Source organism: Athene noctua, chromosome 6 (genome assembly GCF_965140245.1).
Source record: "Athene noctua chromosome 6, bAthNoc1.hap1.1, whole genome shotgun sequence".
Lineage (NCBI taxonomy): Eukaryota > Metazoa > Chordata > Aves > Strigiformes > Strigidae > Athene > Athene noctua.
The window spans coordinates 15417685-15436069 of record NC_134042.1 but is presented as its reverse complement, the minus strand read 5'-3'; the positions used below and the strand labels follow the sequence as shown (position 1 = coordinate 15436069).

Sequence of the window (18385 nt, the reverse complement as noted above, 5' to 3'; positions counted from 1 at the left end):
CCCCTCACTCCAAAAAGGCCATTGAATGACTCGAGCGTGTCCAGAGAAGGGCAACGGAGCTGGTGCAGGGTCTGGAGCACAGGTCGTACGAGGAGCGGCTGAGGGAACTGGGGGGGTTTAGTCTGGAGAAGAGGAGGCTGAGGGGAGACCTCATCGCCCTCTACAGCTCCCTGAAAGGAGGGTGCGGAGAGCTGGGCATGAGTCTGTTTAACCAAGTAACAAGCGATAGGACAAGAGGGAATGGCCTCAAATTGCTCCAGGGAAGGTTTAGACTAGATGTCAGGAAGTATTTCTTTACAGAACGGGTTGTTGGGCGTTGGAATGGGCTGCCCAGGGCAGTGGTGGAGTCCCCATCCCTGGAGGTGTTTGAGTCGGGTCAACACAGTGCTGAGGGATCTGGTGGAGTTGAGAACTGTCAGTGCTAGGTCAACAGTTGGACTGGACGATCTTCAAGGCCCTTTCCAACCTAGATGATTTTGTGATTCTGAGAATGCGACTTACTAATCCACCACACAGGAAAGTTCAGGAGGGAATAGAAACCCAAGCAAGCTTTGCCAATGCTACAGCATCAGGACAGTACTCATACCTAGAGGCATGCTTGTCAAAAGGACACCTCTTGCTGCATACTGCACCCTGGCACTGAAGAGCTTTGCTCTTTGCCTGGAGAGCTGTTCCTTTGGGTGGGCTGTGAAGACCACATCCACACCTTTGCTTCCCACAGCCTGACTGCACCCAGTGCAAACACGCCCCTACCTCAAGCCTGCCTGCTGCTGCCTTGATCAAAAGGCAGAACCAGGCTCACTCAGAGGCTGCCAGGGCCCACTGCCAGTGGGGGAATGCCAAATAAACTCTGAAGGAAAGCAACACCACCAAAATAGTCTCTACATGAAAGAAATAAAGATAATGATTAAAAAATTACTAACAAAAAGTTTCAAAAGCTCTTTCCAGCATCACATCATTTTGTTAATGTATCAGACCTTGAAAGCCAGGTGTCCACCTAAACAGAACTGCAGTCAGTCCAAAGCATATGAGATCATTGAACACAATGGCAGAGTAAAATGGGAACACAGATTTCCCTTCCCACTTCCCGTTAATGAAGGTGGGGCAAGGAAAGGAAGGAAGAAGAGGAGAGAGAATTTAGGATTGGAAAATATAGGTACAAAAAAGAGCTCTCAAGGAGTACCATTGGAGGCTTTAAACTCAAAGCAAAATTTAACACACAATAGCCTGGTGGTGATTTTACTCTCTTTGGTTACGCCCACATAGAAACTCACTACCAAATACTGCTATGCTACACTAGCAGAGTCGGAAGGGTGGGGAGCAAGGGACATCTATACTCGCAATTTTGTAGCAACACACTGAAAGCAGACATCTGAAACTGAAGATGACAGAAATACAGAAGCACCACTCTGAAATGGTCTGTTACTAAACCTCACCCTGAAGAGACAGGGAAGCACTCAAGCTGGGTGTGCCAATAGTGGTTGTGCCAGCACCTACAGCCAACAGCAAGTCAAAAGCATGGTGCTAGTGAAGAACACAGAATTAAAAATAATTTGAGTCAAGCGGATTGTAAGCAAGTACCACAAACAGGAAAGCAACCTTCATCTTTTATGTGTTGTAATCAGCACAAGCACTCTTAAGGTAACAACAGTAAAAAACAAACAAAAAAAAAGGTCAATTTAAAATCAGTTACCATCTCTTCAGCGCTTGTGGTCTTGCAGGATTTGGGAAGGGAACCAGGCTCACAGATGGGAGCTTTGTGGTGCAGGGTGGTGTACAAATACTGTCCCTCTCCCCAGTTACCCTGCAGGCTACCAACATGGCAAGAGACTGCTGCAGGAAGATGCAGACAGTTGCAGAGGTGCAAGGCAACAGGCAGATTGCTCAAGTCAGGAGGCAGAGGTCTTGGAACATCACAGGGCCCACCACACACATTTCTGGCCACTGGCACTCCGGGACTTGCTCCTCACCTTACTGACCACTCTGACCTACATGGCAACAAGTACATTTTCAATCTTTCACACAACTCGGCGACAACAGCAGATTTCTGGGCCAATAAGGTTAAGTATACAGACAGCAGTGGGAGAGGCTGACAGCACACACAAGATGCAGAGGGCTGAGAATATTCCTCCCCTCCACAGCTAAATCCAGAGCACACAGAGCAAACTCATCAGAAGTTGCCTCTCTGTTCATCTCACATTCCGGGGACCACAATATGGACTGCACATCTTACAGCACTTCTATTGACCAGCACCACACAGAAATGAAGCCTGGAAAAGCTGCACAATAATTGCTCAAGAGCAAAATGAAAACCCTGTGATGGCAGTGGGTTTTGGGCTTGGGGGGTGTTGGGCTTGGGGGGGGGGGGGGGGGGGTGTGTTTGCTTGCTTGTTGTTTTGCTGTTTTAGTTTGGGGGTTTTGGTTTCTTTTTAAGCCTCATCCTTAGGCCAAAAAGTCTTTTCATTTTTCTGACCCCATCACAGGCCAAATACTGCAAATGAATACCCTACTCAGCTGCTGAGTACAGCATGCCTGCAGGCTGCTGGGCAAGGTATATTTTACTACTGCAGGCCCTCTGCTTGCTGCAATCACGTGTACCCACCGACCCTCACCCCCTCCCATCCAGCAGGGCTCTCCACTTTAAAAGCTGCCCCCACACTTGTTCCTTACCACAGTCCTCCTCCTCTCCAAGAAGGAAGAGCCTGAGTTACAACAAGCTTCATCTCAGGAGGTAAAAATGAGGAAGCAGAACAAAGGCTGGAAAGAAGTGTGCTGCTACTGCCCTCCTGTCAGGGTATGAAGGGGAGGGCAGGAAGAGCCTTCAGCAACGCTGGCTCATTGCTCCCGAAAGAAGTGGCTGAGGAATGCAGCACAGGTATGTGTCTGCTTGGAAATCTCAAGTCCTGCAGAATCAATCTGTGGGGCCAGGAGCTGAAATCTCTTAGCCTTGCCTACAAAATCAGTAATTTGGTGGGTGGGGAGAGAGCACAGACACTATGCACAGGGACAAGAGAGTACTTTGACAGCAAGAGAGACATCAAGCCTGCTGCAACCTAGGGATTTTCTACCATATAATGAACCAGAAGTTGAGTTCTACTACATCATACCTTCAATGCCACCGGCTGCCTTGCAAGTTCCACCCAACACTGGTGTCTTCTGACACTGCTTGCAAAGAGAAGGCTCCTTTCTGACAAAGGGGCAGCAGAACACCATGAGCTGGGCATGCTGGCTCACCTCCACGGGGCTCCTGAGCTTCTCCCAGCTGTGGGAAGCCCACGTGGCGCCAGCCAGGGCTTGGCAGGAGAGGCAGCCAGGCCTGTGCCAGGCTTTCCCCCTCCTCCCCTGCACCCTACCCTGGGCCATCCACAGTAATTACCTCTCACCGGACTGCAGGCAAAAAGCTGTTCCAAGCTCTGCAAACGTAGAGGTTATTATGCTTCAAATGTTTTAGTTACTGTAAGCAGTTCACTAATTACAGTAGTAATGATTGGATTATGGCCAGTTAACAGCTTTAAAGAAACAAGACATTACAGGAGGGGGAGGGAAATACTCCTTTCCTAGGATGGAAACAGCTTTCAGCAGTCCACTCTGTAGGAGGCTGTCAGTAGCTGGCTGGTCACACCACTTGCAACAGTCTGCAACAGCAAGGAGCAGTGTAATGTGTCACTAAATGATAGCTGGCACATGAAAATTATCAGTGTTGGAGGTGGTGTTCTTACAGGAACAAAGGTCTCCTGTTCATACGCTGGCCCCGTCAGCTCCAACACCTCTGCATGACTGGACCCAGAAGACATGATGCAGACAGGTGTATGCACGCTAAGTTATTGACACAGTATCATGCTTCTGATGCGTTGTTTCAGCATGCAAGGAGTTGTGACTGCAGGCATTTTAGAAACTCTTCAACAGAGACCTGCTAGCTCCAACCAAACAACCGAATGCAAACACCCACAGTATTGGGAGCCAAAGGCACCCACCAGAAAGAGCAGATAGAAATTTCCTTTCACTGGTAATTGTTGCCAGCACTGGAAGGATCACAGTATCAGGCACTAAACCCTTAGTCTCTCCAGTTGCTAAAAATCCATACAAGGAACATGCGGGAATGCTCCCTGCACACCTGACTGTCATGTATCTCCTTGTTCCTCTGCTGCATCTGACTGCAGAGCAGTCTCCGTGGAAAAGCATCTGGACTCTAAAAGTCCTATCCCAATGCACAGAGACTGCAAGAAGGAGGACTGCCAGCTCTGGAAAACGAAGGGGTTTTGTGGCCATGCCTTTTCTGTGGAGGGAAAGAGGTCCCAGATGCACAGCCTCCCTGCCTTGACAGACACTTTCCACAAAAGAAGAATTTTACAGAAGAAATCCCCAGTATGTTGAAACCACACCGAAGGGAACAATGCTCATTCCCACATGACTATCCTGATGGTACTGCCAGCAGTACCTCCCTGTGGGTTGGGTAGCTCTGCCTAACCAAGGAAAGCCAATCCCCACCACCCACTTTTCCCTCTCCACTTGCCCTAGGAATAGCAGGTCCCTACACCCCTCACCCACAACAGCCACCCCTTGGTGGTGACAGTTCACCATTATGGCCCCTGCACAAGCTCTTCAGTGCCTCCCCTCACCCCTCCTCAGAAGTATCTTGCCCTGTTTAGTCTCCTCATTCTCCTCTCCCTTCAAAGGTCTTCAGCTCAGAACTGGCAGAAACTGAGTTTGGTATCACTGGCTGGTGGGTGAGGATTTCTGGCAGGAGAAAACCAGTGGAGCTGGGCATCTTGCCCAGAGTGAGTTCACACTTGGCTCACCACAGCTGGAAATAGTCTCATCCCTGGCCAGAGTTCCCCAACGGCTCAACAAAACCCTCGGGAAACGGCAAGTTTCCACGCGTTAACCATTTTGAAACAGACTGGTTTGTGTTCATGAATGTACTCCCCCGCTGCCCCCACCCAGCCTCCTCTGCATGGTACAGCCGCTGCAAGTGCTGCTGCCAAAAGGCGCTTGATGAGCAAGCGCTGATGAAGCAGAAGGTCTCGCTTTGTGTACAGAGCCAGGTGTGGCCAAGACCAATGCTTCCTCTGGAGATGCTGCTCCTGTACAGCAACACTGTGAGAGGAGCTAGAGGGAAGGCAAAAGCTTGAACAAACGTACCTCCACACTCCTCTTCCTACCACGCCCTTGCATCTGAGCTACTGCTCTCATCGGTGGGAGATCTCCACAGCTCCCAAACCAGATAAGACATGTAAGAAACACATCTGGAAGCACAAATATGCTTAAAAAGCTGGAACTGTTTTGGCTGTAATCAAAGCTTTCCTTAGGAAATTAAGTATTTTCCGTTGTGATAAACCCTGGCATAGATGTGGTCTAAACAGCTTTAAACAAAGTGCCCTTTCTTTGGCATTGTTGAGTAGTTAAGAAATTAACTTGCATCTTTTTCACCTGTAGAGCCAAATTTTAAAGTTTTCTTGGGGATAATACATTTAAGTAGCAGAACTCATAATCTATTTAAGATTTAAACAAACTGAGGAGGTTCACAGGTAATACACTTGGTAGCAAGAGAAACTCAGCTGCTGCAGAGCCAAGGAATCTGGCTAGGAAACAGGGCTCAGGGATGTACACATCACTTTCCATGATGAAGAAAAGAGCACTTGCTGGGATGCAGAGACCATACATGGTTCTCTCGCTCTCCCTCATCTCAGAGGCCTTTATGGGCTAGCTCCTGGAGCGAAGATGTAACAGCACAACTTCCATTTACAGCAGCAGTGAAGTCTGAGTGCTTAGCATCATATGCCACAGAGAGGAGTAGCAAGTGCTGCCTGATCCAGAGGCCATGGAAAGCAGAAGTCCTTCCTCCACTGCCAATTGGCCTAGGTTCAGCAGCTCTGTAGGACAGGAGAGTTGTCCTCAGCCTTGTAAAAGAAAGCATGAGTATTCTTCATGCAACTTCTCTGGCCATCCAGCACTCTGCTCATGGATGGAGCAGAACTAACAGGCTGCCCATCCACACTGTGCTGTGGGGCTCAGATACAAGACTTCACAAGGGTCCCTCTGAAAATGTGGACCATACATAGGATGCATGAGCAGAGCCCACCTGTGATTTCCTGAAGGACAGGCCCTACACAGCAGTAATGCATGCTCACAGCAAAGTCAAGCAAACTGTCACAGAAGCGACTAACTGATACACAAGTCATTCCTGCCTTCCCACTGACCATGTAAGCCATTTCAGAGGATGGGGAACAAGTTGCTGCTTAAGAATTCTGCCCTGCAGCCTCACCTGCCTATCAACTACCCACACTGGTGTGTTTCTGTAAGATTGCCCAGAAGCCCTGGATTGCTGTCATTCAGAGATTTACTTAAAACCGCTCCAATCTGAGTGACAGACAGGTGATATATGGAGACTACTAACATCAGTGGTGTCCACTGTACTGAGTGTTACTAGCCGAGACACAGCCTTTTCACCTGCCAGCACTTCCCATCTTGGCTCTAATACAATGGAAAGGCCAGTTTTGCTGTCATTTCCCACACCACAGGGATGAACACATTTCCAGGAGGCTTTCAGTCTACAAAGACAGAACGACAAATCAGGGATTCATTTGGATGAGAGACCAAAGTCCCCTCTGTTTATTCATGCATACCCCAGCCCTATCAATGGTAGATAGCCATTTCAGTGCATTGAGGGCAAAGGTCTCTGCAGAGCCTTGTTCATGTTCTAGTGCTTCAAAGCAGCAACAGAGTTGGAAGGAGAAGAGAGGACAAGTGTAGGTAAAAGCCAGAGGCCAGCCAGCTGCAGTACTGGTGCAAGGGTTGTCTTGCAAAGGCCTGACCCAGCCCTTACCAATAGGATACACACATTGCCAGCTGAGCAGGAAAGACATGACAGGAAACCAACATAGGGAAAAATGGTTCTGCTTTACTGCCTAATAGGGAGCCAAGTGGTTAAACTGGTGCTAGGCCACACCACAAACACCCTATGACCAAGTTCTGCTCTCATGCTGTGGGGGAACAAGAGCAGGGAAGGCAACAGCAGGAAGGGAACAAGAAGTGAGCTTTTTTTACTAATCATATTCATGCTAGTGGTTTTGCTCACTTAAGCATCTTGCAGGTTGCCCCAAGAAGTCCCTAGTTCTGTCTCAGGGCTCTGGGTGACTCTAGTGAGAACCTCTACATCAGCCTCATGTGTCAGAGTCAAAATAAAGCAGTGGGGGGCTCCAGACTTCAATAAAACACTTTTCTGGCATGACTAGCACCAGACAAAAGGTCCTGCTCCTGACAAGCCCATCTCACCACTCTACAACAACTCACCCCAACAGACCCAAGCTCTGTGTAACATGATTCAGCCCCAAAATCTCAGAGTTAGAACAAGTCTAACGCCTCCGAAGAAAAGATGACACTGCATTTCTTGCTAAGGTCATGTTTTTCCCACCTAGTAGTTGCCAATCATACCACACATACTTTCTTCCCTACATGCACAGTTCACCTATGGCTTTGAGAGGATGAGAGTGTTTTGCGTTGCTACACAAGATTTGTAGAAGTCATGCTAAGCACATTCCTTATGGTAACCATCATGTTTCCAATAGCCACATACAGCAAGAAATCAGTTTTATGTTCTTACATAAAAGACAAGCAAACTCTGTTGCGCTCTGTCCCCCATCCTCCTCAAACACCATTGCTTAGACCATACAAAATACCTCTAAAAAAATCACAGCAATACATCCAGCAAGCCCCTGGGGCAGATGCAACACATTAAAGTGAGACCAGTCCACCGTATGTGCTGTATTTTAGCAGCTTCCCAATGTCTCCCCAGACAGCCCTCCAGCCTCTTTTCTACAGTGACTGCTTTCTGCACCTCATCGTCAGAAAGAGCACAGCCATCCTCTGCTAGCATAAGTGCACCCCGGAGTATAGCCTAAGTGTCAGGCACAACAGTGATAATCCAAAGGCAGCTGGAAAACGCTCTCAGTCCCTTCCCAGCCCAGCCGTGCAAATTTTCACCATCTCTGCAACTGCTGCTTGTGCCAACCTTAAGAATTCCAGACCAAAGTCTTAAGTGGATCCCAATGAGGCAAGACAGAAAAGCACACAGGCTCACAACCTGGACGGGGAGGCCAACTGAACCCTGCTCCTCCTTCCAGTTAAAAATGTATGAGACATGTTAGGCTGTAGAACTGCAGCTCTCACACAGCACACTTGAGAATAGCAAGATGCCTACAAGCAGGAGCAGCTCGGGAGTGTATGACTACCATTCATGGTGGTCACTTCAGTGCAGGGAAGAGCAGGTACCGTTCACTAGGTCTCCACTGTAATACACATGGCTTCCAAAAATGTGATCCCAGCGTTCACAAATGCTTTTACAGAACAGGTTTCCCGGCCCACATTCTTACAGCTACCATCCAGTTACACTTGATTTTCATAGCCAGACAACACCACCCCATATAAAAGCACTCACTTCCTTTTAAGGGGACAACCTCTCACCAGACAGCCAAGAAAACTGAAATTTTTAAATAGCTTCTGCTTAAAGATGCCTTATGTGGCACACCAGACACCCCAAGCTATACCACCAAGCACTGCAAGAGGTCAGGGAGGAAATGTTATCTTCCCCAGCCTTCGCACTTACGCACAGAAAAATCGTCATTATCAAATCACATGCACAAGAATTTAAACCGGTTGCCTGAAGCAGTCAGCAAGAAATCCCCCAGACAGACACACTTTACATCACTGAGCTGGTAGCTGGATGCTTTTGGGGTGTTTCACCCTTCCCTAGAGGATTAGGAGAAATTCAATGCAGTTTGGTGAGTATGTGTTTGCATGAGTGGATCCCTGGGATCTGTCATAGAGCCTCCCCCAAAGAACATGCAAGTCTTCTTTTTAACCCATTCCCACTTCGTCCTTAGTTTCCCCCCTTAAATAGGATGCTGAATAGTCGGGTAAGTCACTGCAAAGCGCACATGCCTCATTCATCATGCACCAAGAGGTTACAATGAATAATAATGTTTTTGTTAAAAAAAACACAAGTGCACATCCTGACAAAACCTGATCACAGAAAATATGAGGCAGCTCCCACATTCAAGGACAAATAACTGATCTACAAAGCCAGATATTTCGAGAGCCCCCTACAGCAACTTTTGAGTTCAATGTTTTGAAGAGCAAGTATCTGGCAATAAGCTACCTATGTTAAATAACAAAAGCTTGATCTGAAAGATAAGAGATATCTGGTGACCTATATTGCCTGCCTGTTTGACTGTAAAAGAGCAGCTGAGCTAGCAGCCTTACAAATTTCATCATTCTGCTTCTGTATCAATACTGGTTGGTGCAAAATAAGGCACAGAGAGGATCCTCAGGTGCATCAGGGCGACCTTTCCTACAGCACACCCACACTGTGAAGGCCACACAAGGACCATCCCTTGCTGTGGCCCACCGAGTACTACACAGTGTCACTCACAGTGGGAGCAAAGGGACTTGGTGCTGTACATTCACCAATAACACACATTTATTTACCTCACAGCTTAATCTAAGATGGTACTGAAAGAAATTTTAGCAAACTACAGATTAGGTGTGGTATCACACCTCTATGTGGGTCCACAACAGCAGCTACCACAAACTGTAGCTTTCCGGAAATCTAGATGCCCTTCTCAAAAGAAACCCTGTCTGGACAAGAGTACACTTAAGCCAAGGGAAAATGAAGCTGTGATTGTGACTTTTACGTTTTGTTGGAGGTATTAGTCACACTCATACCACCTGATCTGAGCATGCTAACAGCAGGCTTGGAGGTGGGGTGTTTCCGCGAGGGACCTGGGCTCTGTTCAACAGGTGCTTTCTATAATTAACAACCCCACCTCAAACAGAAAGGTGATTAGCACAGCAAAAGTCAAATCATAACAAAAGCAGTAAGACCTGTTGGATGCAGATACAGAAGGGCTGCAAGACCCATGGCTTTTTAAATTATGGGATTACTCTTGTATTTATTTGTATCTTTACAGGCCAGTGCATGGCACAGGGCAGCGAGAGCAGTCTGGGAGACTACCATTTCTAACAGGTAATTTCTGTAAATTCACAAATAACTGTACTTAGCAAGTACTTCAAGATAGAAAAGGTGCTCCCAAAATCTGTGCTATCACTGTTTCAGCAGCACCATGAATCTGAACAGTGCAGTTCTCTCAGCCAGAGATATCATTTACTGCCACATTGTCACAGAAATGCCAACCTAGTGAGACAGAGCAGCACTGAATAAAAGCAAGGCACATTTTTTTCATCTTTTTTTTTAAATTTTTTAAAGAAAAGCATCACTATCGTTCTTTACAGCATTTAAGTTGTATATGGTCGTCTTCTACATGCTGCAAACTAACACTGCTTCCTACTCATATTGTCAAGACAGCAGCTGTCAGGTCAGAAAGCAATTCAGCATTTAAAGTTCCCTCCCCAGCTCTACAGTTTGGACAAGTTGCTTCAGGTCAGATTGTAAAATAAACCCTGAACAAGGTGCACCTGAAGCAACCAGTTCACGAAATGAGAGTGGCCAACAGGAGAGCCTCCTGCATACAGGGCCCGAGGGCTGACCCCTACCAGCACTCCAAAGCAGCGCCAGCTTCACCCCAGTGCCATTCCTGACCTCCCTGGGCCATCAGGAGGCAGTGGCAGGAGGTCATCTTTCTCACCACTACCCTTTTGCCTCACCTGCAGAGATAAGGCAGGCGTGCTGACCACCAAGGGGCTCACCCAGTTCCTCAAGGCCAAATCCAGCTCCTTCACCAAAAGCCCCCAGGTGACTCAGGAAACTTTTCAACACTGCAGCTGGCCATCTGTCATCAAGAGGGAGAAATGTCCTTGTGGGCACAAGTGACAATCTATTGGTCAGTAAACACTCACATATGTACTTTTTACACGGCAAGCTTGCCCATCTCGACAGCTAGATGAGACCATTGCAAGTTTTGCTCTCTAACACTGGGAAACAGCAGGATCAATCTTGTTATGCCTTGGCTAGTGCTACTTTGAGGCCTGACTCCAGACAGGAAAGAAGGGAGAAGGGAAAGGAAAGAAAAAACTATTAGAAGAAACTACTGAGAGGAGTTCAACAGTGCAAAGGGCAAAGTATTTTAATTCCCAGAAGAAAACCCCTGCTCATGCACAAAAGGCTGTGCAGAGGCTTATACCAAGAGAGAAGCAGATGAATTTGCTCTTCACATTGTATTTTTTACCGCTTATGAATAGCAATGCTGTGGTGAGCTCTTTAAAACCTCTTAGAGTCTCCTCTGCTAGACATGAAAAATAGGATTCCGCTGCTTTCCTCCCAGGAACTGTCACTTTATCTCTACATTGTAAAGCAGTAACTTCCCAGGAAAAGACAGGTGGGAAGAGGTGAGAGACCAGTGTCTCTTCTCTGTATCATGTTCAAGAGGCCAAGCTTCACCCTCTGAATACGAAATTCACTCTGCAGCTCATCTATTTGCCCATCTCAAAGCAGCTCATGAGAACCTATCTCAAGCACCATCCCAGACAGTGAAGGCTGTCATACTTGCCTCTCAGTGCAGGTAGGAAACCTGCGAACCAGCTCCCAAAAATTCAGCGAGCTTGTCATCCCTACAGCGCCTGTTGAGGCTGTTACTAAAAAGTCAGCAGCGCCTGCCACGGGCTCCGCTGAGCCTGTGCAGCCAGGAAAAGGGGAGCTGGATTCAATTCATCCCTGAGCAACATCTCTAGACTGTTTGCTTCCCAAGTCTCAATTAGTCCCAGCTGCACAAAGCCACACAGGACAGGACTGTGGCACAGCTATCCCCAGGGCCTTACTGAGCTGGGACACGAGGGGCTGGGTTAGAAACAGCCATCAAGACACAGCCACTTCTTGCACAGACATTTGTTCACTGGATTACCAGCCATGCCACCACTTCAGACATGCTGTCTCCCCTCCCAGAGAGAGCTGGAGCACTAAAGTTTCAAGTCTGCCTCACTGGATGGCCTCAGTGCTATAAACACTAATGACGACAATAATTTGGTACTACTTAGATTTAGTACTGTCTGATTTAGTACTTAAATCAGGCAGATTTCCTCTGTCAGAAATTCTCTAGCTATTCCCTAGGTGAAGGAAAACCTAAAACACGCAAGTCAACCAGGAAAGACTGAGCCTGAAGAGAGCCTACAGGACTATTTGGGAGGCATGAATCTCTCTCTGGTTCACCTCAGTAAGCTGTTAACTAACATGTACAGAAATGAACATTTGACTTTAATTACTGCAACGATTTAATTTCAAAAAGGTAAGAGGGGGTGACAGTTTTACTATACCACACATCCCAGACTTATGCTTGGTGGATAGTGTTATCTGCCCACCTCTGACGGAAACAAGCCGCAAGACCCCAGCAGGGATTTTGGTCACATTCAGACCCCAGGGAAGGGAACAAGACTGCTTCTCAATAACTGCACAGCCTGTCCAGGCTGGGGTCCAGTCATTGATCCCTATGAGGTGGCATTAGCCTGACGGGCTGCAACTGGGAAGAGCCATCACTCACAGACCTGATCTTCCTACCTGCAGACACCAGAGGGGTGGGTCACAATAAAACTATGAGCTTGCACCCACTGCAGAAGGGAACAGCTTCGGCTGTCCATTGGCAGGAAGGGAAACAACCAAGTGACCACACCATCAGAGAAGGACAACTAACTATATGGAGCCCTCCCGTTCAGCAAGCTGGGGAGTCACAGCCAGCACATCAAATTCAACTGGTAGAAGTTGATCATCAAAAGAATTTGGCTTGGATTATTTTGAAGCAGACATGTTAATTCCTTAAAACTCCCTCTGAGCTTCTCCACTCCTCTGCACAAGTAACCCAAGTTAACAGAGTAGCTCTCTGTCCCCCCCTTGTGATAGGACCAAGAGGATTTAAAATCTCCTGGAAGGAGGTAATATTGAAAGAGCACGGCCTTTACTGCACATACCACAACTTGGGGTTTGGGACTTCTTTTTAATCCAAAGGTTCAGCTCTTTCTCCTGACAACCAAGTCAGTGTCCCACTACATACAAAATATTTCACCTCACCCTGCACAGTGAAAGGCAAAAAAACCCCATGGCATGATAATCATTTCCCCTCAGCCTGTGAGCAACACTGCCCATCTCACTCTGGGTCCCACTGGCTGTTTTTAGATGTATTGGCCAGATACACACGTAAGACTGGAGACAGAAATCGCAGCCAGGGGGATTTTTGAAAAGAAACTTTCCTCCTCAAAGGTGTTGAGCCCGGTCTTCTGATAAGCCGTCCAGCACTCACATCCCAGACTAAGATTACATTCCTCTTTCTCCTTTGTCGAAATGTAGGCTCACACGACATCAACTCTTTCTCTATTAAATGTCCTTGTTTGTGTGCTTTAACTCTCACGCTGTCTACTCTCACCACCCAAGTCCCTCCAAGCAGGAAACCGCTGACAGCAGCTCTGTAGCTATCACCTTCAATTAACTCATCAGTCTCCAGGGGAAAGACTTCTCAGTAGCACCATTTCAGACAGCTATGAACACGAGAACCTGAAAAGCCCTAATCTGGAAGCAGAGAAGGGAGTAAGGAGAGGGGCTAAAGGGGAAGAAGAGTCTTCTCACTAGTGTGCCCTCTTTTCCAGTTGCTACCAGCTCCTTACAGGAAGCCCGGAACCTCGGATTACATTATACGTATTAATATATCATCTATGCATAAATGAGCAATGTCCTCCCCTCTAGCATAGAGGCTTTGGGGAATCTCCTGCCTGCTCGCAGCTCAGGCAGAGCAAGGCGCGAGCCAAAACGCCTGCCCAGAGTGAACAAGTGAGTGGCTGGGAAGAGCAGCGGGAGCTCGCTGCACCCCGAGGTGCCCCTGCCATGTTAGCGTGAGCAGTTGTCTCCAATTCTGCTTCGCTGTTGTCTGATGAAGTGACTAAAACGGAAATGTTTCGGGGATTAGCATTCCCGAGTGATCAATACAGGATGCTTTTGGTTTAAAGGAGAAGGAAAAAAAAAATACATAACTAGAGAGCGGCGAGGCTAGAGCTCCTTCTGAGCTCCCCTCCCCACCGCCACCCTTTCGGTTTAAAAAAAGGGCTGAATGTTACCATTTTTGGACATGAGCTCCACGCAAGCCCTGCCCTAAACCACACCATTCAAACGAGAAGGCAGTTTACCGGCCCGCTGCCGGGCCGGTGAGGCCGGGGCGCGGGCAGCGGGGCGGCCGGCGGGGGCTGCGGGGGGGCCCCGCCACCACCCCCCGGGGTCCCCGCTCCGCCCGGGCGCCCCTGCGGGTCGGGTCCGCCGTGGCGGGCCGGGTGCCGGTGACAGGGCGTACATCTGTTGCTGGGACAGACACATTCCCCCGCCACGGCGCCTCCTTTCCCCTCCCGCCCCGCCATCACCTGCCCGCCCCACCCGCCCCCGCGGGGCCCGCCGCCTCGCCACGCCGCGCAGCGCCAGCCCCCGGCTGGGCGCGCACCGGCCCCGCCGCGGCCAGTGGGGGTGGCGGGGCCGGGTCTCGTCGGCCCCGCGGGGTGTGTGTGCGTGTGAGGGGAGGGGAGGGGGGTGCGCCCACCTTCCTCTGCTGCTTCTCCCAGGCCGGGTCGAGGAGCAGGTCCCGGTCCCAGTCCTCCTCCGGCTGCATGTAGTCGTTGGTCTGCTGCGGGTCGTAGTGATCCATGGCTGCTGCTGCTGCGGCGGCGGCCCGTCCCCGTCCCGGTGGCTGCCCGCTGTGCCCGGCCCGCGGCCGCTCAGCCCGAGCAGGCGGCGCCGGCGCCCGCTCTCACCTCACCGCCTCGGCCGCGCGCAGCACCGCGGGGGCGGGACGGACCCGCCCCCGCCCGCGGCCCGCCCCCGCGCCTCTCATTGGCTATCACTCGCGGCCGCGCCTACGTTGCCCGGCAGCAGCGCCCTCGCTCGTTGCGAGTCCTGCGCGTCCGTCAGGGTACCGGCCGCCGCGATAGGCCGGCTGCTGCCAACCCGGCCCGCCGCGCCTCGCGGCGGCTGAGGCTGAGGGCGGGCGGGCGGCCGCGGGGCCGTGCGGGGAGGTCGGTGCCGCTTTCGGGGCATTTTTCTCTCGGCGGCTCCACCGGCAGCGGGCCTCTCACCGATCCGCCCTTACCGGCGGGACGGCTGAGCAGCGCGGGGGGCAGCGTTTTGTCACCGGGAGGATGTTTTCGTGTGGCACCACGGGTGGCCCGTCCTGCCGGCCCCGAAGTGAGGGTGCTCAGTCACAGCCTTGCGGTTCTGCCACCACCCCACTGGAAATACAGCTTCGTCGTAGGGTCACACAGGTGTGCCCGCACCCAGGATGCCGAAAAATAACTATTTTCTCTTGTCCCTGGCTGGTAACTGCTGGTCAAGGTTAGGACTGCCAGCACTGGCAGCCGAGGCTTCGTACCCGGAGTCAACAGCTGCGGTCGTGGGGTGCCACAGCCACCCAGCGACCGTGCTGCACCAGGCCTCCCAGACACACCTGCAGCTTCCTGCCCACAAATACCCTGTTTTAAAAAAAGGAAACGCTGAATTAAAGGGCGTTTGGCTCATCTAGCACCTTCCTTGGAGAGAAACACTAACGGTTAAGGAGTATACTGATCCACAACTGCTTGACACGGGTTTCTGTCAGAGGGGAAAAAATGACAATACCGTTATTAGTTTCTACTGGTAGTCTCACTGAGAAGCAGGATGGTATCTTCCACAAAAGTGAGAGGAAGCCCAAAGAAACGTCACTCCACACAAACCAGGGCACAGTGAGCTCGTTTCCCAGTTCATCCAGATTCAGAGGAAACGGGGAGTTTGTGGCCTGTGAATGTGGGAGAGAGGGATGCTGAGAACGGACTGGAAGGATGCTGCAAAGCATCAGGATGTATTGAGCAGAAATGCACAACATCAGGCAGGATTTAGCCCCCAGTTACACCAGTGAGCTCCTCTTCTAAAAGAGAGGAATTTGTTTTCTTCTTACCAACATTGGAGGTGAAATTGGATATATTCTTTCTTGGCATAAATAACTGCACAGACCATAATGGACAGATGCTGTGTATGGTACTCTGTCTTTTTGTGTCGTATGATGCTCCTTGTGTACATTTTCAGACATTATAAACACAAATACAGTTATCAGAGTCGTTCTGCACCATTCAGAGACTTGTATTTACCCTGCCATGCATCACTTGGGGCAGAAAGATTATTTAAATATGTAAGTACAGTAATATCCATGATTTTCAAAAGCAATGCAAGATGTCTCCATTTGGAGACCCTTTGGGCAACCAGGCCACTCCGGGCATCCCAGCTCAGGGAAGCCAGATCTGAGGAATGCAGAACGACGGGGCACTTTGGAAATCCTCCTGCATGCACTTCATGATGAAGTGTTGAGGAATGCAGAATAGTCCTGTCATTCTGGAGAGCTGGTCACAGACTTGAAAGAAACTTCCCCCACCATTCTGCACTGCAGAGAGTGCACGTGTAGATGGCTGGTTTTTGAGAAGCAGAGTGGAGGACCTTACATTGGGGAAATATGTAAATCATCAGGTTTTGAAGAGAAAAGCCTAATTTTTATTTCTAACAGCTTTTTGATGAACACCCAGTAACAGAAATTATGAACCAACAGCTACAGCCTGATCACATGATAGAGACAACAAGTGTGTCTGAAAGCTTTCCTACATTCTAGTTTTTCTTGTTTATCAAGACACTTCTAACCTGAAGAATCTAGAATAATATGGGAATTGGCAAGATCTGGGGAAATAAAGGGAGTAGAGAAGCAAACACATTCCTTGAGAGAAGTCCTGGGGTTTGTATTTTAAAGCATGGGGTCCTACTGCATTAATTCCCCACCCTTGTACTTTAAGAGCCCATTACTGAAAGCCACTTTACACACCTCCCCAAGTGTGGTGAGAGGTCTCAGCTGCCATTCAGTGAGAGAGGATTTTCAGCATTTTCCAGGAGATACCCAGCACCATGGAGATCCAAGCCCTAAGACATGTGGTAGGTTTCTGAGGCTCAATCTTCTGGGTGCTGCCTCTTTTGTTTCTTGGAGTTGAGTTACGAAGCAACTATCCCCATAGTCGTAATGTTGTTACGCTTAGCTCTATAAAATACACCTAGTCATCTCTCTTACAGAGGTTGGTGGTACTATAAATAAAAAAATGTTATTAATTGCCAATATCCCATTCCTTTACCTTTTTCTTCTTGCACAGGGCAGAGGATGGATTAGATGATTTAATGTACAGCATCAGTGCAATGAAATGTAATAAAATCAAGAGCAACTCTGAGGTTTCTAGTGTATTAGAGCCTCTCTCCTAATTGTCCCTGTCATCTGTATTTCTAACTTCATGATCCTCACTTCTCAAAATTCTTGCCTGCGTTTCTGGAAAATATCTTAATTTTTCACTACTAACCTCATTCCAAGTCTTAGCTTTTCATGGACTCCATAACAAAAGCAAGAGAGTGTTCTTGGCCAGAGTTTCAGGAACTTACAGGCAATAGTGAGGGGAAAAAAAAGGAATGTTTCTAAACTTGGGATAGTTCCCAGACCCACTTGATTCTTGACCTTGTGAAGAACAGTACCAGCACCATGAAGAGGAAGACATGAGTTTGCAATGGGAGAGGGAGGCACAGCAGCAACAGGAGCTACAGAAGCTGGCGCTGCCGATGGGAGAGATGACTGTAACCACATCAGTACTCTGGTTTTCCTTATTTAGTCTCCTAGAATTCTCTTCTCCCCCATACAAGATTGCTGTTGATTTGCTTGGGCATTCTTCAAACCTTGCCATACCAAGTGGGTCTCCAGTAAGGACTTTCCAATCCAGCGAAGGGATAGTGGGCTTTTTGTAGGACAGCAGGCAGAGCCACCATGGGAATGGTTGGATGAACATCCTACTTTTTCAGCCTGCGACAGCTGAAAAGAGGAAGGAGTCTGAGGGCATTGGGGTATTTCTGGTTACTGTTTTCTGCTCTTTGTGCTTAGCATATTAGCTACAGGTCACGAGCTTCCCTGGGGAGATATCTGTTTTCTTGCCAAGAACATCATAAGCTTCTGTAATGAGGCCCGGCAGGTGAGCTCAGTCACTGTACAACAATGAACAAGGCTGTGTTGAAGTGGCCCTTGACTTCTGTTTTGGGAAGTCTCACAGCCAAGTTTCAACACTTATATTCTGCAGATACACAAAAACTTTGTAGCTCTGGGATTTACAGCTTAAATTTGAACTGCATGTTGGGCTCTTACAGTAAAGGATTCAACAAGTTAGACTCTTTTTCATCATTTCCACTTCCCCAGTCCAGGACACATTACTAGTAAAAACTCAGCACCTCTGAAATGCAGACATTAATTTGGTAGAGGTCAGTGGGGAATACCATGCTTCATGGGAGACTAGGAAGGGGTGGCTCCTGCCCAGAGATTGGGTAAAACATGCTTTTAAGGAATGCATGGAATAAGTGCCATGGTCATCC

At 48.8% G+C, this 18385-nt stretch overlaps 1 protein-coding gene across 13 annotated transcripts in view; it reads right to left on the bottom strand.

Moving 5' to 3' along the window:
* Positions 1–14762, bottom strand: part of ACTN1 (actinin alpha 1) — a 97584-nt gene extending 82822 nt beyond the window's left edge. For 7 of the 13 annotated variants that reach the window (XM_074909711.1, XM_074909710.1, XM_074909717.1 and 4 more), the window contains exon 1: positions 14520–14760. In XM_074909711.1, the coding sequence (XP_074765812.1) occupies positions 14520–14624 (105 nt within the window). In that variant the 5' untranslated portion in view covers positions 14625–14760. Of the gene's footprint in view, positions 1–14519 lie in introns of all 13 variants that reach the window. The other 6 variants (XM_074909719.1, XM_074909721.1, XM_074909722.1 and 3 more) reach the window with 3 other exon arrangements.
* Between the last annotated feature and the right edge of the window lie 3623 nt (positions 14763–18385).